General features: G+C 38.1%; 1 protein-coding gene across 1 annotated transcript in view; it reads left to right on the forward strand.

The window, feature by feature from the left end:
- Nucleotides 1-27,233, forward strand: part of CCDC175 (coiled-coil domain containing 175) — a 70,184-nt gene that overhangs the window by 34,956 nt on the left and 7,995 nt on the right. Inside the window, exons 9-16 of the mRNA XM_060096049.1 lie at nucleotides 4,537-4,673; nucleotides 6,860-6,970; nucleotides 7,801-7,872; nucleotides 15,104-15,239; nucleotides 15,798-15,929; nucleotides 21,367-21,505; nucleotides 25,474-25,553; nucleotides 27,027-27,179. Of these exons, the coding sequence (XP_059952032.1) occupies nucleotides 4,537-4,673; nucleotides 6,860-6,970; nucleotides 7,801-7,872; nucleotides 15,104-15,239; nucleotides 15,798-15,929; nucleotides 21,367-21,505; nucleotides 25,474-25,553; nucleotides 27,027-27,179 (960 nt within the window). The remainder of the gene's footprint in view (nucleotides 1-4,536; nucleotides 4,674-6,859; nucleotides 6,971-7,800; nucleotides 7,873-15,103; nucleotides 15,240-15,797; nucleotides 15,930-21,366; nucleotides 21,506-25,473; nucleotides 25,554-27,026; nucleotides 27,180-27,233) is intronic.

Genomic DNA, 27,233 nt, shown 5'->3' on the forward strand with positions numbered 1-27,233 from the left:
TAATAGAGGCCATATACAACAAGCTCATAGCTAAAATCATACTCAAAGGTCAAAAGTTGAAAGTATTTCTTCTACAATCAAGAACAGGATAAGGCTGCCCACTGTCACCCCTTTTATTCAACATAGTATTAGAAATCCTAGCCACAGTCTTTTTCAGACAAGGAAAAGAATCCAAGTGGAAAAGGAAGAAGTAAAACTGTCAGTGTTTACAGATGACATGATACTATACATAGAAAATCCCAAAGCCACCACCAAAAAACCAAAACAAAACACTAGAGCTCATCAGTGAATTCAGTAAAGTTGCAGGATACAAAATTAATATACAGAAATCTGTTGCATTTCTATACACTAATGACAAGCTATCAGAAAGAGAAATTAAGGAAACAATTCCATTTATAATTGATTCAAAAGAATAAAATATCTTAAGAATAAATCTAACCAAGGAGGTAAAAGACCTGTACTTGGAAAACTATAAGATATTAATGAAAAAATTTAATATGACACAAATGGAAAGATATATTTTACCATTGGGAGAATTAAAATTGTTAAAATAACCATACTCCCCAAGACAATCTACAGATTCAATCCAATCCCTATTAAAATTCCAGTGATATTTTTCACAAAATTGGAACAAATAATTCTAAAATTTTTATGGAAACACAAAAGACCCTGAATAGCCAAAACAATCTTGAGGAAGAAGAACAAAGCTGGAGGTATTACACGTTCTGATTTCAAACTATATTACAAAGCTACAATAATCAAAATGGTATGGTACTGGCACAGAAACAGACACATAGATCATGGAACAGAATAGAAAGCACAGAACTAAACCTGCATATATAGTTTATTAATCTATGACAAAGAAGGCAAGAATATACAATGGGGAAAAGATAGCCTTTCTAATAAATAATGTTGGGAAAACTGGATAGCTACATGCAAAAGAATCAAATTGGACTACTTCCTCACATCATATACAAAAATCAACTCAAAATGGGTTAAAGACTTAGATGTAAAACCTGAAATCATAAAACTCCTAGAAGAAAACATAGGCAGTACACTCTTTGACAACAGTCTTAGTGATTTTTATTGGTTATGTCTCCTCAGGCAATAGAAACAAAAGCAAAAATAAACAAATGGGACTACATCAAACTAAAAGGCTTTTGCACAGCAAAGAAAACTATTAACAAAACGAAAAGACAGCCTACTGAATGGGAGAAAATATTGGCAAACAATATATCTGACATGGGGTTAATATTCAAAATATGCAAAGAACTCATACAACTCAACCTCTGAAAAACAACCTGATTAGACAATGGGCAGAGGATCTGAATACACATATTTCCAAAGACACACAGATGGCAAACAAGCACATGGAAAGATGCTCAACATCACCAATCATCAAGGAAATGCAAATCAAAACCACAATGAGATATCACCTCACACCTGTCAGAATGGCTATCGTCGAAAAGACCACAAATAAGTGTTGGATAAAAACTGAACTCTTCCTGGCATCCAATCTTAATTCTCATGAGTTATAGGAGGCAAGTTCAACAATGACACAAAATTCTATTCTAACTTTAACTTTTATTATGAAATATTACATATATACAGAACAGAATATTTACTGTAAGTGTACAGTCTTCATGTACATATGTATCTTTTGATAAATGTAGTTTATTAATTTTAATGAAGTATAGTTTATCAATCTTTTCCTTTTTGGCTTATGCTTTTCATGTCCTATGTCTTGAGGGTATTCTCCTATGTGATCTTGTAGAAGCTTTAGTGTTTGCTTTTTCACATTAAGTACTGCAAGCCGTCTGGAATGTGTGTGTGTGTGTGTGTGTGTGTGTGTGTGTGTGTTCTGTGAAATGGTAGTCCAGATTCATACTTTCACATAAGATTGTCCAATTAACTAGCACTGTTAAATGAAAACATAGTACTTTCCTCCACTATATTTCAGTGGCACTTTTGTCATAAATCAACTGTGGATCATAAATATATCATAAATATGTGTGTGAATCTGTAGCATCTATTTTACTCATTTGAACTTAATCTCTTCTCACATTAAAATCATACACTCTTAATTAGTAGCTTTAAAATAAGCCTTTATAGTTAGTAGTAAAAATTCTTCAACTTTGTTCTTCTACAAGATTGCTTCCATTATTCTTGGCCCTTTGAAATTCAGTCTGTCAAGTCCTGCCCAAAAGCCTGTTTGGATTTTGATTGGGGTTGAATTAAATTTATAGATCAATTTGGGGAGGATTTTGTGTTTTAACAATATTGAAGTTTCCAATCCATGAACACAGCATGTCTTTCATTTATCTTAGGCCTTTTTTGTTCCCTTTGACCTAGTTATTCAATTTCACTATGATATGTCCAAGTTTTTCTTTTTATTTATCCTGCTTGGGATTTATTGGGCATCTTAAATCTGTGAGTTGCTGTATTCTGTAAGTTCTGCAAAATTCTTAGCCATTATCTGTTCACATATTTCTTTTGTCCCATGCTTCTTCCTCTTTTTCTGAGACTCCAATTATATGAACACAATTATGTGTACTAATAAAATATCCTGTCTGTATCTTACTTGCTCTTCTCTATTTTCTACTTTTTGTCTACCCCTGCTGCATTCTGGGCAGAATGGTCTTATTTCACTTCTTAATTTTGGTTATTGTATTTTTCAACTGGTAATTTTCAAATCTGCTTTGTTGCTCTTTATTGTTTCTAATTCCTTGCCATATTTTTCAAGCATGTCTAGTATTATTTGATCATAATAAATACAGTATTTTTATATTTAAGTGTCTATTTCCAATACCTAGTATTTTTGTAGGACTGGTTCTGTCATCTATTGTTTCTGCCAATTTTTGTTCATGCTGTCTTGTTTCCTTCTGCTGGGAAACTGTACACTGGACATTGTACTTTAAAAAAGGTGTTTGTAGAAACAATTTGAGGTCTAGGATGACAGTGTATTTCTCAGGAACAGATTTCATTCACTTCTGTCAGATACCTAGGATATTAACAGTCCCAAACCTCCTTAATCCACCTTTAGGTTTCCTGGTGATCTAAGTCAGGCTGGACCATGGCTTGTTAGCTTCTAATTCACTCTTCTTCAGAGGGTGAAGCTCTTTGGAATACCAGACTAATGTGGCAGGAGGTTTATCAGGCATAACACCTGGATGAGCTCTAAGTGTTGACTTTTGTCCCCTTTGTCATGTAAGAGAACCAAATCTCAGATTCCAAGTGGCTTCTTCTATATCAGTAAATGTCCTCAGAGTAAAAGGAGTTTTCAGTGCTAGGTTTACCAGTCTGGATTCTTGCTTTCTTGTAGAATTAAGCTTACTAATTCCTCATTATCTTATTAGTTCTGCAACACATTTTTTAAAATAAATTTATTTATTTTTGGCTGAGTTGGGTCTTTGTTGCTATGCGCGGGTTTTTTCTAGTTGTGGCGAGCGGGGGCTACTCTTTGTTGTGGTGCGCAGGCTTCTCATTGCAGTGGCTTCTCTTGTTGCGGAGCACAGGCTCTAGGTGCACGGGCTTCAGTAGTTGTGGCAGGTGGGCTCAGTAGTCATGGCTCGTGGGCTCTAGAGTGCAGGCTCAGTAGTTGTGGCGCAAGGGCTTGGTTGCTCTGCGGCATGTGGGATCTTCCTGGACCAGGGCTCAAACCCACGTCCCCTGCATTGGCAGGCAGATTCTTAACCACTGCACCACCAGGGAAGCCCCTCTGCAACACTTTTTTTTTTTTTTTTTTTGAGGTACGCGGGCTTCTCACTGTTGTGGCCTCTCCCGTTGCGGAGCACAGGCTCCGGACGCGCAGGCTCAGCGGCCATGGCTCACGGGCCCAGCCACTCTGCGGCATGTGGGATCTTCCCGGACCGGGGCATGAACTCGCTTCCCCTGCATCGGCAGGCGGACTCTCAACCACTGCACCACCAGGGAAGCCCTACAACACTTTTAAGAACTCTTTTCATCCATCTATTTTAGTGATCCTTAGCCCACCATTCCTACCTAATCTAACTTTCTTACCTCATTTGAAGCAATTCAGTAGAGACATCCAAGCACAAAGTTCTCACCTCATTCAGAACACTAATGGGTACTCTCTTTTGTCCTTGAATAGAAATATTTAACAAAAGTTAAGCATGATATCCAGTCAAAGAGGTTTTGAACAAGAGTTCCTATGGATGTTACATTTTCTTTTCCCTGGAGTATCTTCTGGGAAAAGGACATACAGATCTTGTTGAATGATCCCAGTTTATTAATCCCAATTCTTATTTCAATATCAATTATTACCTTATGGTTTACTACTTTACTATGGTTTATTACTTTACTTTATGGCATCAGTATTTACTACCTTTCTACACATTTGTCATAATTTATAGAAGAGGCCCCAAAATGTACAATTACATATTTGATATAGAATTAGATCACTCAACATTTAAGGCATAGTCATTGTATGTTAAATAATATACCCAGTGCTCTAGATAGTTGCCCACCAAAAGGGCCATGAAACAAATCCTCTACTTCAATTCCTTTTTTTTCTAGATGGCTGGAAATCTACACAAATGTCATTTCGAGTACAAACATCTACGAGAGAAACTGCGTACTGTTACGAGACAATATAAGATTGTCCTAAATGAGGAGGATAAAGTTTTTATGCAGAAACAGAAAATTTATTCTGAGTATGTTTCTATCCATAATCCATACATGACTCAACATGCTTTAGTTATGGGTTGCTTCTCCACTTAAGCTTATCCTAGTTTAAAATCTATTGATAACAATAAAATGTTCTTTACCCAATTGTAAATACACTCCTAATGCGCCTCTATATATACTGAATAATGCTTTCCTCATATGGGTCAGATCAAATCCATAAATGCCAAATCTATTATTTTTACTTCTAAATCAGATTCTTGAAAGAATAATCATGCTTTTACCCCATGAGACTGCCTAGAGAAACTATGAGATCTACCTTCATCAGAAACTGTCTTTGCACCTACATTTCCTTTCTCAGAAAAAGGTTTTATCATTGACACAATCCCTTAACCCAGAGACTGGGAAATTATTCAAGGAAACCCTTATCTTTTACTAGGACTCCATTCAAGCACCAAGGCTTGTCAATTCCACCTCCCAAATATTTCTCAAATATATCCTATCCTCCTCTCCAACTCCACTCTTTTCACCCCTTTTATCTTCTTTGGTTTGGCTTGCCTCTCATAAGTTCTTCCCACTTTCTGTTTTACCACCCCTAACTTATCCACCTCCCTCTCACCACAATGATCCTTCTGAAACATTCTTCTGAGGTCATTCCTTTTTATCAGTCACTGCATTGTTGTCAGCTGGGTACAAATCCCTTTGTCCCACTGAACTATGAACAGATCAGAGCAGTTGCTCTGTCTTACTCAGCACTGTATCTTCAAGATCTTGTCCATTGCTTAGCAGGTAGTGGGCTTTCACCAGTGTTTTCCTAATGAGTATTACAGAATAACATCTTGCAAGTATGAGTTATGTAAGTAGTAATACATTACTACACTCAAAGTTAAATCACATGGAAGTGTAATTATGGTGTCCAGGCCCACTTATGTGAAGCTGAATTTATGGTCACTGTTGTAGCATTTAGGATGCAGAGAGTTATTGCAATCATTTTGTGTCATCCAATTGAATAGCGTACTAATAGTATTCTTCAGGCAGAAACTTTCCTCAGATCCATACTAAGTTATCAGTTTGAATCACAAAATGTGCTGATGACAAATAATTGTAACAATAAAGCATTTACTACTGTTGTTGGTTTTTGTTTTCTTCAGCTTGGGCTACCATAACAAATTACCATAGACCAGGAGACTTACACAACAGAAATTTATTTCTCATAGTTCTGGAGGCTGGACACCTTAGATCAGGGTGCCAGCATGGTCAGGTTCTGGTGAGAGCTCTCTTCCTGACTTGCAGATGGTCAACCACCTTCTTGCTGTGTCCTCACAGAAGAGAGAGAGGGAGAGAGAGAGAGAGCGAGCAAGCGAGCGCGCGCTGTCTGGTGTCTCTGCTTATGAGGGCACTAATCTCACCATGAGGACTCCATCCTCATGACCTCCTATAAATCTAATCACCTCCCAAAGACCCAATCTTCAAATACTATCTCACTGGGGCCTAGGGCTTCAACATATGAATTTGTGGGGGGACACAGTTCAGTCCATAGCAGTTTTGAAGAAGATGAGACACTTAGATAAAGTACTTCCTGTTATAGGCACATTCCTATCAATGTCTAGAAATTTGAACAAAATCATAAACTTCTCATTATTCTCTCTCTAAGTTAGAGATGAAAGATAACCACTCTTTACAAGATGCCTCATGGGTGCCACCCACTGCCTTTGGCACTTTACATCTCGGTTAATCCTTAAAACCAGTGAGATAGGTATTGTGATCCCCACTTTATGGATGGGGAAACTGAGGCTCATCCACAGGTGAAGTCTCTTTTCAAGGTCACACTACTAGGAAGAGGTAGACCACTATCCAAAGTCAGTCTGATTGATTCTGTCACCTTTTACAAAATAACAGAACTGGTAAATTCATTAAAAGAGACACACCCACTCAGCATGATGAAGTACTATAGAATTGTTCTTGTGGTTTTATGGTTACTATTGCAGTTAATGTTCCTTTCATGGCTTAGAGATTTTCATAAATTTATATTTAGCCACCACTAGCAAAAAGACTGTTTCTATTTTTACTAATTTATTTGATAAACAGTTCATGAACTAAACTTTCCAAACTACTTTTTAAATTCTTGTTTGTGGTTGCATATTTTCTTATGCTGAGGAGTTAAAAATGATTATTTCAACCTTAAATATGTGATTACTCTGTTTTTTCATGGTAGAAATCAGAAACAACTGGCATTTGTAGCTCAGAAAGAAAACTTCCTATCAAAAAGAAAAGTAGACATCAAAAATATGGAAGAAGGACTTATCACACTCAAAGACCTTCATCGGTATGTTTGAAATTTTTAATCTTCATTCTTCTACATTTATTTTTTTAATAAATGGTAACAACAAATCTATGCGAATTTCTAATATACTATAGAAAAGGAGGTTCATAATTGACTCTCTCTCTTTTACAGTCCAGAAAAGTCATTATCATCGAATCTTTCACTGAAAGGATAGACAGGCACTGAGTTGTACATAAGCTGCATGTAATAGCTCTGTTACAGCCTTCACATTCCCCTCCATCCCAGATTCACAAGCACATCTTCCATCCTTAATTACCACTTATCCCTAATTCAAGAATATTTATTGGCTTTCTAAATTATACATGGCAGCAAATCAGAATTCAGTCTAGAACCCAGAGTTCCTCACCAATTTGTTGACCTTAACCCTTCCTATGTCACAGTGTTATTTCTCTTCATGTCCTCCTCTGTATGCAGCAACTTTGCCTTAGTCACAAGAGTCCTGACTTACTGCTCCTTTCCTCTGTTTCTTTGCATATGATGATGTCCTTTCCTTGGTGAGATTGCACCTCCATTCTGGAAATCCATGTTCCTCTATTAAACATTATCCTCTAATAACCTTTCCTCAACTGCCTCGCCAAAATCCGTTCTTCCCTATCCTTGGCTTCAATACTTGCAAAATCAGTTTGCACTTGCAAAAATTGTAATTGTCTTTCCATTAGTCTGCCACTAAAATCTTTAGTTGTTTCACAAGGTTTGTTTTGTCTCCCAATTAGATGGTAGCCTTATTGTGCATGTGAATTATACATACAGTCTACTATACATTTTAACAGCTCCCACAAATGCAAAATCCAATATATTTTTCTTGTTTTTAGAGCAACAAAGGAAGTATATCAGCAACAAATAAAAGTCCTGAATGATAACCTGGAAAGAAAAAATCAGAGATGGTAAAAAAAAAAACAACTCATTTATATTATAAGTAGTATATGTTATCTTTTTACATTTTAATTTTATTTATTTATTTTTTATACAGCAGGTCCTTATTAGTTATCTATTTTATACATATTAGTGTATTTATTTCAATCCCAATCTCCCAATTCATCCCACCCCCCACATGCCCCCTCAGCTTTCCCGCCTTGGTGTCCATACGTTTATTCTTTATATTTGTGTCTCTATTTCTGCCTTGCAAACCAGTTCATCTGTACCATTTTTCTAGATTTCACATATATATGTTAATATTCAATATTTGTTTTTCTCTTTCTGACTTACTTCACTCTGTATGACAGTCTCTAGGTCCATCCACATCTCTACAAATAACCCAGTTTCATTCCTTTTTATGGCTGAGTAATATTCCATTGTATATATGTACCATATCTTCTTTATCCATTTGTCTGTCCATTGTATATATGTACCACATCTTCTTTATCCATTCGTCTGTTGATGGGCATTTAGGTTGCTTCCATGACCTGGCTATTGTAAATAGTGCTGCAGTGAACATTGGGGTGCATGTGTCTTTTTGAATTATGGTTTTCTCTGGGTATATGCCCAGTAGTGGAATTGCTGGATCATATGGTAATTCTATTTTCAGTTTTTTAAGGAACCTCCGTCCTGTTCTCCATAGTGGCTGTATCAATTTACATTTCAACCAACAGACCAAGAGGGTTGGTTCCCTTTTCCCCACACCCTCTCCAGCATTTGTTGTTTGTAGATTTTCCAATGATGCCCATTCTAACTGGTGTGAGGTGATACCTCATTGTAGTTTTGATTTGCATTTCTCTAATAATTAGTGATGTTGAGCAACTTTTCATGTGCTTCTTGGCCATCTGTATGTCTTCTTTGGAGAAATGTCTATTTAGGTCTTCTGCCCATTTTTGGATTGGAGTGTTTGTTTCTTTAATATTGAGCTGCATGAGCTGTTTATATAGTTTGGAGATTAATCTTTTGTCCATTGATTCGTTTGCAAATATTTTCTCCCATTCTGAGAGTTGCCTTCTTGTCTTGTTTATAGTTTCCTTTGCTGTGCAAAAGCTTTTAAGTTTCATTAGGTCCCATTTGTTTATTTTTGTTTTTATTTCCATTACTCTAGGAGGTGGATCAAAAAAGATCTTGCTGTGATTTATGTCAAAGAGTATTCTTCCTATGTTTTCCTCTAAGAATTTTATAGTGTCCAGTCTTCCATTTAGGTCTTTAAGCCATTTTGAGTTTATTTTTGTGTATGGTGTTAGGGAGTGTAATAATTTCATTCTTTTACATGTAGCTGTCCAGTTTTCCCAGCACTACTTATTGAAGAGACTGGCTTTTCTCCATTGTATACCCTTGCCTCCTTTGTCATAGATTAGCTGACCAGGTATTTGGGTTTATCTCTGGGTTTTCTATCCTGTTCCATTGATCTGTATTTCTGTTTTTGTGCCAGTACAATATTGTCTTGAGTACTGTAGCTTTGTAGTATAGTCTGAAGACAGGGAGTCTGGTTCCTCCAGCTCTGTTTTTTTCCCTCAAGATTGCTTTGGCTATTCAGGGTCTTTTGTGTCGCCATACAAATTTTAAGATTTTTTGTTCTAGTTCTGTAAAAAATGCGATTGCTAATTTGATAGGGATTGCATTGAATCTGTAGATTGCTTTGGGTAGTATAGTCATTTTCACAATATTGATTCTTCCAATCCAAGAACACGGTATATCTCTCCATCTGTTTGTGTCATCTTTGATTTCTTTCATCAGTATCTTATAGTTTTCTGAGTACAGGTATTTTACCTCCTTAGGTAGGTTCATTCCTAAGTATTTTATTCTTTTTGTGGCAATGGTGAATGGTATTGTTTCCTTACTTTCTCTTTCTGATAACTTGTTGTTAGCATATAGGAATGCAAGAGATTTCTGTGCATTAATTCTGTGTCCTGCAACTTTACCAAATTCATTGATTAGCTCTAGTAGTTTTCTCATGGCATCCTTAGGATTCTCTATGTATAGTACCATGTCATCTGCAAACAGTGGCAGTTTTACTTCTTCTTTTCCAATTTGTATTCCTTTTATTTCTTTTTCTTCTCTGATTGCCATGGCTAGGACTTCCAAAACTATGTTGAATAAGAGTGACGAGAGTGGACATCCTTGTCTTGTCCCTGATGTTAGAGGAAATGCTTTCAGTTTTTCACCATTGAGAATGATGTTTGCTGTGGGTTTGTTATATATGGCCTTTATTATGTTGAGGTAGGTTCCCTCTATGCCCACTTTCTGGGGAGTTCTTATCATAAATGGGTGATGAATTTTGTCAAAAGCTTTTTCTGCATCTATTGAGATGATCATATGGTTTTTCTTCAATTTGCTAATATGGTGTATCACATTGATTGATTTGCATATATTGAAGAATCCTTGCATCCCTGGGATAATTCCCACTTGATCATGGTGTATGATCCTTTTAATGTGTTGTTGGATTCTGTTTGCTAGTATTTTGTTGAGGATTTTTGCATCTATATTCATCAGTGATATTGGTCTGTAATTTTCTTTTTTTGTAGTATCTTTCTCTGGTTTTGGTATCAGGGTGATGGTGGCCTCATAGAATGAGTTTGGGATTGTTCCTTCCTCTGCAGTTTTTTGGAAGAGTTTGAGAAGGATGGGCGTTAGCTCTTCTCTAAATGCTTTATAGAATTCACCTGTGAATCCATCTGGTCCTGGGCTTTTGTTTGTTGTAAGATTTTAAATCACAGTTTCAATTTCATTACTTGGTCTGTTCATATTTTCTATTTCTTCCTGGTTCAGTCTTGTAAGTTTATACCTTTCTAAGAATTTCTTCCAGGTCATCCATTTTATTGGCATAGAGTTGCTTGTAGAAGTCTCTTTTGATGCTTTGTATTTCTGCGATGTCCATTGTAACTTCCCCTTTTTCATTTCTAATTTTATTGATTTGAGTCCTCTCCTTCTTTTTCTTGATGAGTCTGGCTAAATGTTTATCAATTTTCTTTATCTTCTCAAAGAACCAGCTTTTAGTTTTATTGATCTTTGCCATTGTTTTCTTTGTTTCTATTTCATTTATTTCTGCTCTGATCTTTATGATTTCTTTTCTTCTACTAACTTTGGGTTTTGTTTGCTCCGCGTTCTCTAGTTCCTTTAGGTATAAGGTTAGTTTGTTTATTTGAGATGTTTCTTGTTTCTTGAGGTAGGATTGTATTGCTATAAACTTCCCTCTTAGAACTAATTTTGCTGCATCCCATAGGTTTTGGATCATCGTGTTTTTGTTGTCATTTATATCTAGGTATTTTTTGATTTCCTCTTTGATTTCTTCAGTGATCTCTTGGTTATTTAGTAACGTATTATTTAGCCTCCATGTGTTTGTGTTCTTTTTGTTTTTTTCCCTGTAATTGATTTTTAATCTCATAGTATTGTGGTCAGAAAAGATGCTTGATATGATTTCAGTTTTATTAACTTTACCAAGGCTTGATTTGTGATCCAAGATGTGATCTATCCTGGAGAATGTTCTTTTTGCACTTGAGAAGAAAGTGTAATCTGCTGTTTTTCGATGGAATGTCCTGTAAATATCAATGAAATCTCTCTGGTCTATTGTCTCATTTAAAGCTTTTGTTTCCTTATTAATTTTCTGTCTGGATGATGTGTCCATTGGTGTAAGTGAGGTGTTAAAGTCCCCCACTATTACTGTGTTATTGTCAATTTCCTCTTTTATAGCTGTTAACATTTGCCTTATGTATTGGGGTGCTTCTATGTTGGTTCATATATATTTATAATTGTTATATTTTCTTCTTGGATTGATCCCTTGATCATTATGTAGTGTCCTTCCTTGTCTCTTGTAACATTCTTTATTTTAAAGTTATTTTATCTGATATGAGTATTGTTTCTCCAGCTTTCTTTTGATTTCCATTTACATGGAATATCTTTTTCTATCCCCTCACTTTCAGCCTGTATGTGTCCCTAGGTCTGAAGTGGGCCTCTTGTAGACAGCATATATATGGGTCTTGTTTTTGTATCCATTCAGCGAGCCTGTGTCTTTTGGTTGGAGCATTTAATCCATTCAGCTTTAAGGTAATTATTGATATGTATGTTCCTATTACCATTTTCTTAATTGTTTTTGGTTTGTTTTTGTAGGTCTTTTTCTTCTCCCACTTAGAGCAGTTCCTTTAGCATTTGTTGTAAAGCTGATCTGGTGGTGCTGAATTCTCTTAGCTTTTGCTTCTCTGTAAAGCTTTTGATTTCTCTATTGAATCTGAATGTGATCCTTGCCAGGTATATTAATCTTGGTTGTACGTTCTTCCCTTTCATCACTTTAAATATATCATGCCACTCCCTTCTGGCTTGTAGAGTTTCTGCTGAGAAATCAGCTGTTAACCTTATGGGACTTCCCTTGTATGTTATTTGTCCTTTTTCCCTTGTTGCTTTTAATAGTTTTTCTTTGCCTTTAATTTCTGTCAGTTTGATTACTATGTGTCTCAGTGTGTTTCTTCTTGGGTTTATCCTGCCTGGGACTCTGTGCTTCCTGGACTTGGGTGGCTATTTCCTTTCCCACATTAGGGAAGTTTTCAACTATAATCTCTTCAAATATTTTCTCGGGTCCTTTCTCTTTCTCTTCTCTTTTTGGGACCCCTATAATATGAGTGTTGCATTTAATGTTTTCCCGATGTCTCTTAGGCTGTCTTTATTTCTTTTCATTCTTTTTTCTCTATTCTGTTCCGTGGCAGTGAATTCCACCATTCTGTCGTCCAGGTCACTTATGTATTCTTCTGCCTCAGTTATTGTGCTATTGATTCCTTTTAGTGTAGTCTTCATTTCAGTTATTGTATTGTTCATCTCTGTTTGTTTGTGCTTTAATTCTTCTAGGTGTTTGTTGTTTAATTCTTCTAAGTCTTTGTTAAACATTTCTTGCATCTTCTCGACCTTTGCCTCCATTCTTTTTCTGAGGTTCTGGATGATCTTCACTATCATTATTCTGAATTCTTTTTCTGGAAAGTTGCCTATCTCCACTTTGTTTAATTGTTTTTCTGGGGTTTTATCTTGTTCCTTCATCTGGTGCATAGTCCTCTGCTTTTTCTCCTTTTTTTTTTTTTTTTTTTTTTTTTTTTGCGGTACACGGGCCTCTCACTGTTGTGGCCTCTCCCGTTGCAGAGCACAGGCTCGGGACGTGCAGGCTCAGTGGCCATGGCTCACGGGCCCAGCTGCTCTGCAGCATGTGGGATCCTCCTGGACCGGAGCACGAACCCGTGTGCCCTGCATCGGCAGGCAGACTCTCAACCACTGCGCCACCAGGGTGCCTTTTCATTTTGTCTGTCTTTCTGTGAATGTGGTTTTCATTCCACAGGCTTCAGGACTGTAGTTCTTCTTGTTTCTGCTGTCTGTCCTCTGGTGGATGAGGCTATCTAAGAGGCTTGTGCAAACTTCCTGATGGGAGGGACTGGTGGTGGGTAGAGCTGGTTGTTGCTCTGATGGGCAGAGCTCAGTAAAACTTTAATCCCCTTGTCTGCTGATGGGTGGGGCTGAGTTCCCTCCCTTTTGGTTGTTTGGCCTGAGGTGACCCAGCACCTGAGCCTGCAGGCTCTTTGGTTGGGCTAATGGTGGACTCTGGGAGGGCTCACACCAAGGACTACTTCCTAGAACTTCTGCTGCCATTGTCCTTGTCCCTGCAGTGAGCCACATCCCCCCCCCCCAACCTCTGCAGGCGACCCTCCAAAACTAGCAGGTGGGTCTGGTTCAGTCTCCTATGGGGTCACTGCTCCTTTCCCCCGAGTCCTGATGTGCACACTTGTTTGTGTGTACCCTTCAACAGTGGAGTCTCTGTTTCCTCCAGTCCTGTTGAAGTCCTGCAATCAAATCCCACTAGCCTTCAAAGTCGGATTCTCTGGGAATTCCTCCTCCCACTGCCATATCCCCAGGTTGGGAAGCCTGATGTGGGGCTCAGAACCTTCACTCCAGTGGGTGGACTTCTGTAGTATAATTGTTCTCCAGTTTGTGAGTCACCCACCCAGTGGTTACAGGATTTGATTTTATTTGATTGCGCCCCTCCTACCATCTCATTATGGCTTCTCCTTTGTCTTTGATGTGAGGTATCTTTTTTGGTGAGTTCCAGTGTCTTCCTGTTGGTGATTGTTCAGCAGTTAGTTGTGATTCTGGTGCTCTCACAAGAGGGAGTGATTGCATGTCCTTCTACTTTGCCATCTTGAACCAATCTCAGTATATGTTATCTTAATTAACGGTGCCCCAAAGTTGGAAGGATGTCAGAGTGCTTGCTAGAGTCCAAGGAAATTATTTTCCCAAATTAAATTGTGTGAGTTTTCTTGGATCTAGATGTGTTTGTTAGTTTGATTTTTTTGGCATTGAACAGAAACAAAGTTTTTCATTCCAATCATGTGAAGTCACCAAAGAGTAAAATTGCCAAGATGTGCAATGCCTCTTTGCTCATCCATGCTCCTATGTGTACCAGTAAGGAAGGTGATGTGCAGGGACAGAGGAGAGTGGTTAAGTACACAGGCTCTACAGATGGACTGCTTTGTTTGCTCTGCCTCTTATTGGCTCTGTGACCGGGGCTAAGTTATTTAATAATCTCTCTGCTCCCATCCCTATAAAGTGAGGAATGATAGTAGCACCCACCTTGTAAGGTTGTTGTGAATGGTAAATGAGATGATCGATGTACAGTATGTAGCTCAGTGCCTGGCACCTAGAAAGCACTTGCAGAAACATAGCTATATTTTATTATTGTTGTCATTATTATATTATTTTTAAGACTCCTATTGTACATTTTTACTCTTCTCTAGTTATATAGCTTTTTTATAATATAGTGGAGAGAAAAATTTGAGAACCTAGAAGCTTGAAATTTCTTACTAGCACTTTGTGTAGTTTAGGTAATTCTTTTACTATTTCTGTCTGGGACTCTTCTTTTTCAAATACCCCTGAGCCTTCCCCATTTCTATCCTTTACCTAGAGGAAGCAAGCTCTAGGTAAAGTGTGGTTTGTCCACTGTCCTGTTGCATGTACTGACACAACTTAATGTGAAGCAACTTGCAGAGATGGCATTGAGGCAGTTAATGTTTTGTCTTATTTTTTCAGCTAACATGTCTAGTCTACATCATCAATAGCGCAAACAATTTTATATAATCATAGTAGGATTTGTTTTGTTTTGAATTCCTTCATCTTTTCAGTAAACTGTGATGCCAATTTGATGATATTTCTATTTGTTCTAATCTCTAGTGTTATAACTCAGTGGAAAATAGCTTGTTTGCTAAAAAAACATGCACGTTGGACCAACATGATAAGGGCTGAAATACAAGAAATTATAGATAAAATTCAGGATGCTGAACTTAGACGCAGTGAATTATTACAAGAGGTAAAGGAACTCAAGGAACTTAGTATTTACTCCCTATATTGCATGTCAGTAATTCTTCAGTATTTCATTAAACCTTACCTTATTAAAAGGTATTTTGTTTTCTGCTGATTTCATGTTTAGAGTGAATTATGTAACTTTCTTGAGAAATGTAGCCAATTGCTCTGTATTAACTATAGGAATTTAGCAAAGTAGCAATTCTCTCCAGAATATGCTTTTGAAGCATGTAACTGAAACTTGAAGATAGTGTTTAGGGAAACTATCTAAAAATAAGGAGAGTAAACATCATTTATTTAGCTCCTATATTTATCCTGTGCCTACCTTCCATCCCCTACTACTCCCATTCCCCATTTCCTCATGTCATTTATAGCTATTGTTTGGTGAAGAAATTAATTTCTGGAGGGAAAAAAAGATCCCCCTCAGTGTTTACTGAGAAATGATATAACCTGAAATCAGAGTCAAGTCTCATGCACAGAAATATTAATTTACCTGGCTGTTTGAAAATGTAATACTGACTGCTACAAAACAAATGATAAATCCTCATTTATTTCCCCTAATTAGACCAGTTTCAGAGAAAATGAGATCAATGAGTTTTTGGCACAGATTGAACAACTTACATTAGAATTAAAACAAGAGGAAGAGGAATTTGTTGCCAAAGAAAAAAAGTTAATTCAAGAGTTGAGCAAGTATGAGGTAAATTTTATTTTACATCTAAGAATAATTTTAGATGGTGATGTGCAGGGGAGGGTGTATTTCATGCTATTTTAATCAGTTAGAAGTAAAGTAAATCTAGTATAAACAAGACTACAATTAAATTCTGAATCTTTCTTCTTTTTCTAAAAAAGAAATAGAACAACAAGAAATATGTTTTCAGTTAAAAGAAAAAATCACATGCTCCAAGTTTTGTAGAAGTGCTGGCAAAATCCATGGAGACAGGTAGAGTGTTGGATAAAACCATGCAGAGCCAGAACAGGAGAGGCTGGAGAGAGTAATGAAGGGTGAGGGAGACCAAGAAGGCCAATCTCAGAAGTCCTCCTTAAAGACAGGGCATGGCACTGACCTGGGAACTGCCAAGGGCTGACCTGAGGTAGAATAGAGCATGGATGATGGGGGAAGTGGAGAGAAAAGTCACTGCAAGGGCCCAAGGGGCCCAGAGTGTCTAGGTCTCTGGAAACACAGCAGAAAACAAACCTTTTCAAGGTGATGGTGTTACCTTGATAGACAAGGGCATGTTTCTTGGAGACCACCATTGGAAGAGTAGCTGAGGAGAAAAGAGATGGTAGCAGAAGGCTTCCTGAACTTGATTCAGTTTGAAGAGGGAAAAAAAGGCCTGACTACCCCAAAGAGAAACTATTTGAAGGCAGGGGAGTAGGGAGTCCTTACATTTCAAAGTTTAGATCTTACCCTGGTCCAAGCCCACTCTTCCTCCCACTACACACACCCTGCCACGTCCTGCAGAAACCCTCTGCAGATAACCGGTCCCAGAAAAAGCCAATTTTTTCTAATGTAAATAGCGAAAAAGAAGCAGATATGTCTTCCACACAAAAACACTATGAGAAAAACAAGTGAAGGGCAATGAAACTTTCCATCAAATGAAGAATGCTCAGAAAAATGGTGCTGGAACAGATGAAAACTGTGACTCAACATCCTTCCATGAACTCAGAAAAAAATAATTTCATAGAAGTGCCAAGGAAGATTAGCAATATGGAAATACAGGAACTCAGGGAAGAGACGTCAGAAGGGGATAGCCAGAAATAGGAAGAGGGGAAATGGGAACTGGCACAACTCAGGGAACAAACCAGGGAAAGAAAGCATTGCACAAACCTATACAAAATTAGAAGGAATAGAAGGAAGAAGCAAGGCGGAAAGCATTTCTCCATTGGTTGTAGCATGTGTGGGTACCCAGTATTTTTCTAGATGCTGAAAAACAGAAATTTTTAAAAAGGGGGAAAGAACAGAAGCCTTATGAAGTTTACATTCCAGTGGGGTGGGGGAGATTGAAAATAACAAGATAAACAGTAGAACATGTAGTATATTCAGTGGTGATAAATGCTCTAGAGAAAATAAAACAGGGAAGTGGGATAGGGTGAGTGTATGTAATCCGGTCTGTGTGCCATTTTAAACAGGGAATCAGAGAAGGGTACAGCCCCAAAGGCTATGAGGAAGTGTGATGTGCAGATATCTGGAGAAGGTGACTGCAGGCAGAGGACATGCTGAGCATTCAGGTTCTGAGGCAGGACTGTCCTATTTGAGGAATGACAAGGAGGCAGTGTGGCTGCAGCAGAGATGGGGGAGAGTGCTGGAGGTTCTAGGGACTCATCTTCCAGAAGCAGATGCTGACATGGAATTAGAAGTGCAAAGATTTATTAGGGTGTAATGCCTATGAAAGGACTGGGCAGGGGCCATTATGTAAACTGCAAACTCTCTGGGGAACTGCAGAGCAAGGATCGTCCATTAGAAGAGGTCTGCCTTGGGCAGAAATGGCTATACCCTTGTACCATCTCTTTGCTCACACAGTTAGTTGGAGGCCACCCCTCAAAGAGCATGGTCTTGGCTAGACAGCCAAGGCCACTCTGAAGGAGCCAACCACACTGGAGGCTGTCAGCTAACCACACTCCTTGCCACAGGACAGTGAATTCTTCCTTGAGGGTAGATCTAAAAGGGGCATCCCCAGGCTTGCCACACCTTGTGAGAACTTTGTCTTTCCTCTGCATGGGCTGGGAAGCCAATAGTAGGTTCTGAGTGAAGATTATTTATTCTGAAATAATCTGATTTTCATTTAAACAGGATCACTCTAGCTGCTATTGAGCAGAATTTAGGAAAGCACTGGTGGATGCAGGAAGACCAATTAGCAAGCTAGAGCAATACACCAAGTGGTTCAAGTAGCTTGAACCAGAATGATAATTGAGGAGGTAGTTGGAAGTAGTCAGCATCTCAGACGTTTATTGAAATAGAGCTGATGGAGTTTACCAGTCGTACTTAATGGTAAACGAATGAAGGCAATCCTCTTAGAGTCAGGAATAAGACAAGGACACCAGTTAACATTGCATTCAAGCTTATACAATGAAATTAGGCAAAATAAGTAAATTAGAAGTATAACACTGCAGATGAGAACATTTCTGCAGACAGTCTGCTTGCCAGGCTGTGTGCTCCCTGCAGGACTCTGTCCACCTGTGCCTCATTTACACAAAGTCATGGACAGATGGCAGCCTGTGCGCCACTATTATAAATCCCTTTTCCCCTTGAAAATCATCATCAACAACCCTGGGCACATTGGAATCCGATTTCTGCCTTTAGTTCAGTGGCATGAGGAGCCCAAATTGCAGAGGAAGCACCCTCAGATTTTGGTTTATGGAACCATTATTGTACCCTTGATAGTAAGTACCAGTAGTAAGATCTCTGGACTGACAGAACCAAATTCACAGGGAGGGAGAGCAAAATCATTAGGTTTAATAGTGAGAAGGTCCACTGCTACTTGGGCCCCTGACCCAAAATTCCCAAGGAAAACAGCCCTGAATATTAGTCACTGGTTCAGAATGTAAACTTCCAAATCTTGAGAGGTGTTTTCTTCTAGGTGGTGCTGTGACTAAGTCTTCTATAGACTTGGCTCCAATACCCAGGGGCCTCCGCTACAGTGTTCCTAGCAGAGCTTGCAAAGCCTTCTGCATCACTGTGATCTAGCACAGACACATTGATCATGGTTGGATCTGCTGGGTCCTTCAGCCCTGTGTCTGGCAAGTTTCAGTCAGAGAAACAGAGCTACCAGGAAAGGGGTTTATTAGAGGATTTGACCTTCTGCCATTGTGGGAGCTTGTTATGTAGTCTAGTGAGTCTTTCAGCTTTACATCTGGAGCCGGGGCCCAAAGGCAGCAGGGTAGGCAGTTGGGAAGGAAAGATGGACAGGAAGTGGAGAAAGCAAGGTCAAACTGGAAGTCGCAGGATGAGCGGAACTTATGAGCTTGGACTAGTACCTGCATTGGCCTCTCTCCTTTCCAAGGCTTCAACCCCCCCAAATTGCAGCAGAAGCCAGAGCCTTTCATCACTGGGCTGTGTATGCACATGGCTCAGGACTCAGGGAAGCTAAGGGAAGATTTGAATGATCTGAAGAAGCTGTGGGCCTGACAGGTCACCCAACTCCAAGAAGCTGAGCCAGCAAACACCACCTTGCCTGAGCTGCAGCAGCATCTGATACCCAAACCCTCACTCCAAGCATAAAACAAGAGCTTGGTTTCTTGTCAGGGTGCTGCTGGCAGCTTCAGCCTTGTGCAGGCAATGGGAATGAATTAATGCATTCACATGCCTCCTTATCCCCCCAGGCCATTCTTTTTTACAGAATATAGTATAGATATGTGTTTCTTAATACTGCAGTCTGGAGAATTTACTCCTGATTCTGAATTGTAATATTTTTATATTATGGTGTTTTATGTATGTTTTTGTCTTTCTGTATTATTCATAAGGATTCTAATGGTAATTTGGAATGGGACAGCATATCACTGTATTAATTAGGGTGCGAGCAAGGTGTTCTATCAAAGAGATTCCAAAATGCGTGAACATAAACAAGATGTGTACTAAAGGGTTAACAATCCTCTATCCTTTACTGGGAAATTGACCTTGGCGTAACTTTCTGGTTCTTCCCCTAGTAGCCTGATAAAGGTGGATTATCAGTTGTATTATCAGGCAACATTGCTTATATAGAACAACCCTTTATTAGTATGCTGCATCTTGACCAGGAGAATAACTAGCGGGAAACCAGAGCATTGAGCTCTCCTGGATTTGGTGCCTCTTTTAAATGGGCATGTCCCTTGTATGGACCTAGAAGGTATGCCCAAGAGATGTTGGCTCCAATTTAAACATGGGGCTTCTAGGCCAGGGAGTCCTTCACATCTACCCCTGTGGATCTCCTTCTCTTGCACTAAGTTACCACTTTGGTGGGGTCAATGGAAACTAGCCTCTCTGGTAGGCTATGTTGTGAGGGCATCTCCCACTGGGGAAGCATGTCTGGCATTGCTCTGCTGGCCCTCAGGGTTTCCTTTAAATTATGAGTGTATGCAACTTAGATAAAAATAAAAAATAAAAGTTTTTAAGAGTAAACTGGGTCAATTATGGCCAGTTTAAATCTTTGAGTCTGAGTATCTATTTAAGACAGATACTCAGATACTTCTGACATGGTCATTACAGAAGAGAGATGTTTATTTCTCTTTCCTGGTAAAGGCTGAAGGGAAGGGGTGGAGGGCTGGAAGGGTAGCTCTGCCACCCTCGGCATGAGGGTGGGTCCAAGTGGCAGCTTCTATTCTCATCCTCTTCCAGCCAGGGGAAGGAGGAAGGACCCAGGGGGCACATACCCCTTCCTGTTGCAGGGGCAGGATCCAGAAATGGCACACCCCACTTCCACTCACAAACTCATTGGTCACAGCCACCTGCAAGGGAAGCCGAGAAATTCTCTAGTTGGCAGCCATATGCTCAGCTAAAACTCAAAGAGTCCTGATATTGAAGGACAGGAGAGTGGATAGTAAATGTCAGTTGGCTGTCTTTGCCTTAGTCACTATTTTAAATCCACCCTGACTTTCTAAGAGAGATTCAACTATATTCCACTTGAAACTAAATAAAACCTGAGTTTGAATAAATAAGCAGGCATTTTCATGTTTTACTTTTGGCACTTTTAACCCATTTATTGTAGTATCATATCCATTTATTTCTACCCCCTTCCCATTTCTTACTAACATCCACATTTCTTAGAGCTGGTATATATTTTGTGTTTCTGCCTGGTTTTGTTTTGATTTTTTTTCATAAAATATGATCAATCAAGACAAAGTTTCTTAAATATATTTTTGGGGTACACATTAGGTAGCAGTAATAGAACCATAGCAGTACAGCTATAGAACTGAAAGGATCTTTGGAGAGCCCAGTGAATTTAATCTCTTAACAGTATAGATTGCCAGAGAGTCAATGAGTCAGCCAACAAATATTTATTAAATATCTAGTATGTGACAGATACCTTTCTATGCACCTTAGGATAAGAGGAGTCCAAGACAGACAGAATTTTCCCCACCAAAGAACTTACCTTCTACTCTAGAATACTGTGTGAATTCTCCAAAATCATACCTCACAATCAGCTTTACTGTCTTTAAAGCAAAGATTCGCTGAGGAAACACAAATTACCAAAGAAAAGGAAGGTGAACTAGTCGAGCGTCTTTCACAGCTTCAGGTGGCAGAAGAAGAATACATGGACAAAAACAGACAGTTTGAAAATCTCATTGATATTCTTACAGGTACATATGAAGCACTTAGTAATTGAACTCAAGCCCAGGTAAGGATTTCACTGTTGTCTGCTAACACAAAGTGGATCATTCATCACAAGCCAATGGTGAAATTCTCCCAACTTCTCCCATCACCTTTAACTCTCTATTCTCTAGTTTTTGCCTCTTCTATTAATTTCCTCTTCTCTGCACCACAATCTTACTGTTAACTCTTGTCAAATTCCTCCTTTTCTCTTTTAAAACTGTTTAAAATTAAGAATTAGTAGCAACTATATTATATGGATTCTCTCTGTACTTGGAAAAGGTAGAACCAACTCCTTTATCTCCTGCCATGTGGAAAACTTTTTGCTTCTTAACATGAATTTACAGCTTGACTTTAATCATTTTCCAGCTATGACTTTAATCATTTATAAGGTATGTACTCCTTAGACTTTTTTCACTAATCTGCCCCTAAGGCAGAGATAGATAAGAGCTTGTCTCAGATCTGGGGGCTTCATAGAGAAGATGAAATGTGTCTGAAAGTATGCATATTTTGCATTTTATTACATGGCACACCATGTGTGTGTTTAATATAGAAAATAATTATTTTCTCCACAAAAATTGGATGTGGTCATCTAACCCTGAACCCCAAATTTCACAGATCCAGAACCATCCCTAGAGGTGTGAGTCTTGTTTTGAATTTGGGGAGTAAAGGATCATTATCCAAGGATTTAGGTTATTAAGCAGGACAACTTCTAGAACTTCTATCTTCTAGATGATGGAAGAAGTGCCATTGGAATCAGGCCAGGACTAAAATTACAGAAAATTTGCACATTTTTTACTGGAATGGGAGTAAAAAATGTGCACTGTGGTGGGACTGACCAGCTGGCAAAGATGAATATGGGGATAGGAATTAAAGCAGTGTGTCAAAACAGGGTAGTCATATGGAAACCCAATATGGTCAAATGTGAAATAAACAGATATTCAAAGTGAATAGTGGTAATTTTCAAGGAAGGTGAATTTTTAAGAATATTATAAGAAAAAGTACCTGGGTCTGGTTCCCATTCCTCAGTTGATTTTCCACTTTTGCAACATTTTCATTTAGTCAACTCAGTTAAGTTTTCTTGTTTTTTTTTACCACTTTTACCAAGACTTGCAACATATATGTACTCTGTTCCCAATTTTCTACTCCCCCACCCTTCCTTCATCCCTTCTTGCACTGGGTGAAGGATATAAGAAATACTATGAGTATAAAAATAAGCAATATATTGCAGTACATTGCAAGAACTGATTCTCTTAAGTCAAAGAAAAGGGATAAAATACTGAAGAAAGTAGAGAAAAGAGAGAAAGGCAGGAGAAAAGAAGGAAAGGGGACATAAGAGCAATGTGCTTCAGAGAGTAGGAAAGTATACTTCACCTGCCAGGAATGAGACTTACAGAGGGTAGAATATAAAGGCTCAGTACACATAAAGAATAAGGTTGTGACTTGTGATTAAATATGATGGATAAAACACATGCATCTATCTTTGCTCCCTAATAAAACTTCATAAAATATGTGCAAAAGATTTATTTAAAGATATAAACCCAGAAGTACAAAGAGACTGGCAGAGAAGACATCAACAGATAATAAATAACAGCAAATTGTTGGAAGGTGTAATTGGATAGAGGTATTAGCAGAAAAAGAAGTTTAACTAGCAAGTGCTCACAGAGAAGCATAGCATGAGGACAAGAAGTTCTCTCCTCAGGACCAGGGAAGTCTTGGACATTGGAGGACAGGGATACTGTGAAGCCTGAGATGAGTCATGGGGCTGAAGATTTGCTGAAAGTCTTTATAGCAAGCAGTTAGACCCCCAGGTCAAATGTCCTCTTCTGTGCCACTGACTGACTATTCCTCCACAATGCCAGCAGAGAAATTGGGCAAGAAGGTTCTAAACTTCAGGATATCAGATATGGCTGAGGGCAGAAGACAGGTGCTGTTCTGAGACCCCCTTCCACTGCTCAGCTTGATGAAGGCTGCCAGCCAGTTGTGGTATAACTCTTCTGTGATCCCTTCCCCACCCTGAAGATGGTTGGATTCTTCCCCAAGGACACTGAACAGTTTCAAAGAGCTCCACAGAATCTAACATTAGAGAGCCCCCCAACAAAATGGGTGATCACTTCCTGATCACTGTACAGTGAAGTCCACCCAGGAACCAAACCTTTTAGTTCCTCACCCTTAAGTAGGATTAGATAGTCAAAGATCACCAGACATCTCAGGAAAAACTCCAGCATGAATGACATAAACTAAAGCAGATAGAAAAACAGAACTTGGTAGAAACATAAACATAAATAACATAAGAATACTTTTAAAGATAAATTCTCAGGGAGTATATATTCTCTCTATATTATTATATATAATACGTATATATTCTCTGTATATTGTTCAGAATATATGTTCTCTAGTATAGAGAATATATTTTAAAGTATATTCCTAGAGAAATAAGATATTGCATTTATGAAAAAGGACAAGATGCTTAAAAGAAAGAAAAAAGAACAAAAAAGAGCTCTTAAAAATTAAAAAAATAGCAACTAAAATTTTAGAATTCAATAGGAAGATTATAAGAAAAGTTAAGGAAATCTCTCCAAAAGTAGAACAAAAAATAAGGAGATAACAGGATAAAATGGTAAGGAAATTATAAAACTGTTCTGAGGTGTCAAATATCTGACTAACAGGAAGACCAGAAAAAGAGGCCAGAAAAAAAATGGGAAGTATAAAGTTATCAATGACGTATTACAAACATATTTCTCAGAACTGGAGAATATGAACTTCCTATTTTAAAGGGCCTGTTAATCCCCAGTACAATATATGAAAGAAAAGACACTAAGCTACATCACTGTTGGATTTCAGGAGGAAAAAAAAAAAAAGAGAAGATCCTAAAAGCTTCTAGAGAGAAAAAGCAGATCTCACACAAAAGATTAGTATCAGAATGGTCTCAGACTTCTTAACATCAATATCATAATAGAATTTAGAAGACGTTGCCCTCAAAATTTTGAGAGAAAATGATTTCCAACATTAGATACGCATCCAAACTACCAGTCAAGTATAGATTTAGAATAGAGATATATTTAGATATACAAGATCTCATTTACTCTGTCTCAGGAAACTACATAAAATTTGCTTCAACAAACAGAGGAAATAAATCAAGAGAAAGAGGAAGGTATGAGATTCAGAAAGCAGGAGGTCCAACATGAGAGAGATGTGGAGGGAAGTCCCAGCCGGTCAGCTTTGCGGCAGGACTAAAGAAAAATGTACAGAAGGTAGTGGGAGAGGTTAGAGAAAGGGAACTGATGGATTACCTAACGTGTTTGACCATGTGGGAAGTAATGTTCAGAAAGATTTTACAATTCTGTTATAGATTTTGATATGAATTAATGACATGTACATGGAAAACTAAGCAATTTTTTTAAAAAGTGAGGTAATTTTTACCTCCAGGAAAAACAAGAAACTATATAAGAAAGGAAGTGTAATCATACTACACTGTTTGTCTCATCAGTAAATAATATTTACATTGTCATAATGATCCAAACAGTTAAAATTCATTTAAACAAAATCCACAACTTCACGAGGAGGTTGAGGAAGGGAACATGGAGCTGCGGGTGTGGGCGGGAGGTGGAGGGATGGGGGTAAGTGGGCTGTGTCCTCCTCTACTATGTTAGGAAGCGAGCAGAAGAAGTTAAGAAAGAAAATAAAGAAAAAAGTTTCTTAAAGAAAAAATTTTAAGAAAAAAAATTTTTAAGAAAATGTAAGAGGAAAAAGTTAAAATGAGTTAAAAATGGTTGATTCTGAGGAGTCAAACACAGGGGTGGATGCAGCATTGGGGAGTGCCTGACTTCCAGTGTTTGTTATAAGCCTTATCATAGTGTTTGGCTTCTAAAACCAGGCATATGTCTTATTTTGATTATTGTCTTTTAATTAAAGAACATTGTAGGTGGTTATTTTTTTCTCTCTCTCTTTTTTATAGCACAAAAGGAGGAGCAGAATTTACTGAATGATCACATTTCTCAATTGTCAAGAGACTTTTTAAGATACCGTAACAACACGGTAAAGAGTCAATGTATTCATTCTTTTTTCTTTTATTAGAATATTGGTATATACAGACAGTGATACTTACCTAGCACATTAGAGTTTTCAAGAAATTCACATTTTTAAAACTTACCCTGCTAATATCAATGTTTTGAAATTTTTAGTCACAACATACATATATGTATATAGATATATACATATACACACATATATATACGTGTGTGTGTGTGTGTGTGTGTGTAGAGAGAGAGAGAGAGAGCAACTTCAGAAGCAATGAACATGTAACCTGGGACTTCCCCAGTGGTCCAGTGGTTAAGAATCCACCTTCCAATGCCAGGGGCGCAGGTTCGATCCCTGGTCAGGGAATAAGATCCAAAATGCCGTGCCGTGTGGCCAAAATTAAAAAAAACAAAACAAAACAAAAAACTGGAAAATCACTGGGGAGGATTCAGTTTCCTTATTTAAAAGGTAGAGATTGGAGTATGCTTCCTAAGGTTCTTTTCAGATCTGTTATTCTGGTAAATTCCTATGAAGACAAGGATAAGTGGGCCAAAGTTGTGGGTGTGGAGGGAGTGAATGAAATGGGAGCAGGTGAATAGATGCTTACTACCTTTTCAAATTTTATAATCAATACTTAATGATAAACATATGTATGTGGAGTTGGTTAATTAAAAATAAAATGTATTCTTTGAGAGTCACTGATCTCAAAAGTAACTTTATGGAAACAGAAATATATGAAGGGGAAAATTACAAGTAAGTATACTATATATATAATTCTATATTCTTTATAAGATGCTGCTAGGGATGATTATACAATGTACAAAGATTATGTGATTTATAGCAGTATAATAATAGAAAACTGCCTAGAGAATTCAGTAGAGAAAACTGTAGAGAACTCTGAAAAATCCATAAAGTAATATTCTTCTTCTTTCGAGAAATATTAAGTCCTCACTGAAAGAGCCTCAATAAATTCCACTCCCTGCTTCCCCATTTTTGCCAGGTAATTGTTCATATGTCAAAGTATATTCTATTTTGTGAAATTGTCTCAACAACTTAACTTTGGCTCTTCACTTGGGATCCATAGACTCTTTTCCCAGAGTCCATTCGCTTTGGAGTTTATATAAAGTTTTTCAAGGGAAGGTGTCCATAACCTCAGCTGATGGTCAAGGAGTTACAGTTGACCCTTTAACAACATAGGTTTGAATTCCGTGGGTCCATTTATATGAGGATTTTTTTCAATGAATGAATACTACAGTACTATGCGGTCTGTGGTTGGTTCAATCAGCGGATGTGAAACTGGGGATACAGAGGACCAACTGTAAAGTTACATGCAGATTTTTGAGTGGAGGGGGTTTGTGCCCCTCACCCCTGCATTGTTCAAGGGTCAGTTGTAATTAGAACCCCTCTCTGAATGTGGTCCAGGCAAACTAATACACTGGGGCCCTGCTAGTTGAACTCTATGCAATAATTATGGGTTTTATGTTTGAGCAGAATAAAGTGAAGCAAGAATTAAAACAATTAAGAGATCACGAAAGCCATAAAATCAAAGCTCATTTTGAAGTTCTAAAGCAATTAGAAAATGAAATCTATGTACATGATCTAAAAACAGATGATTTGCTCCGGGAAAATAAAAGATTAAAAGAGGTAAGTTCAAGCGCACTTCATTTTGCACAATGGTCTTGGTTGATTGTCTACACC

This window comes from Mesoplodon densirostris, chromosome 4, assembly GCF_025265405.1.
Source record: "Mesoplodon densirostris isolate mMesDen1 chromosome 4, mMesDen1 primary haplotype, whole genome shotgun sequence".
Classification (NCBI taxonomy): domain Eukaryota; kingdom Metazoa; phylum Chordata; class Mammalia; order Artiodactyla; family Ziphiidae; genus Mesoplodon; species Mesoplodon densirostris.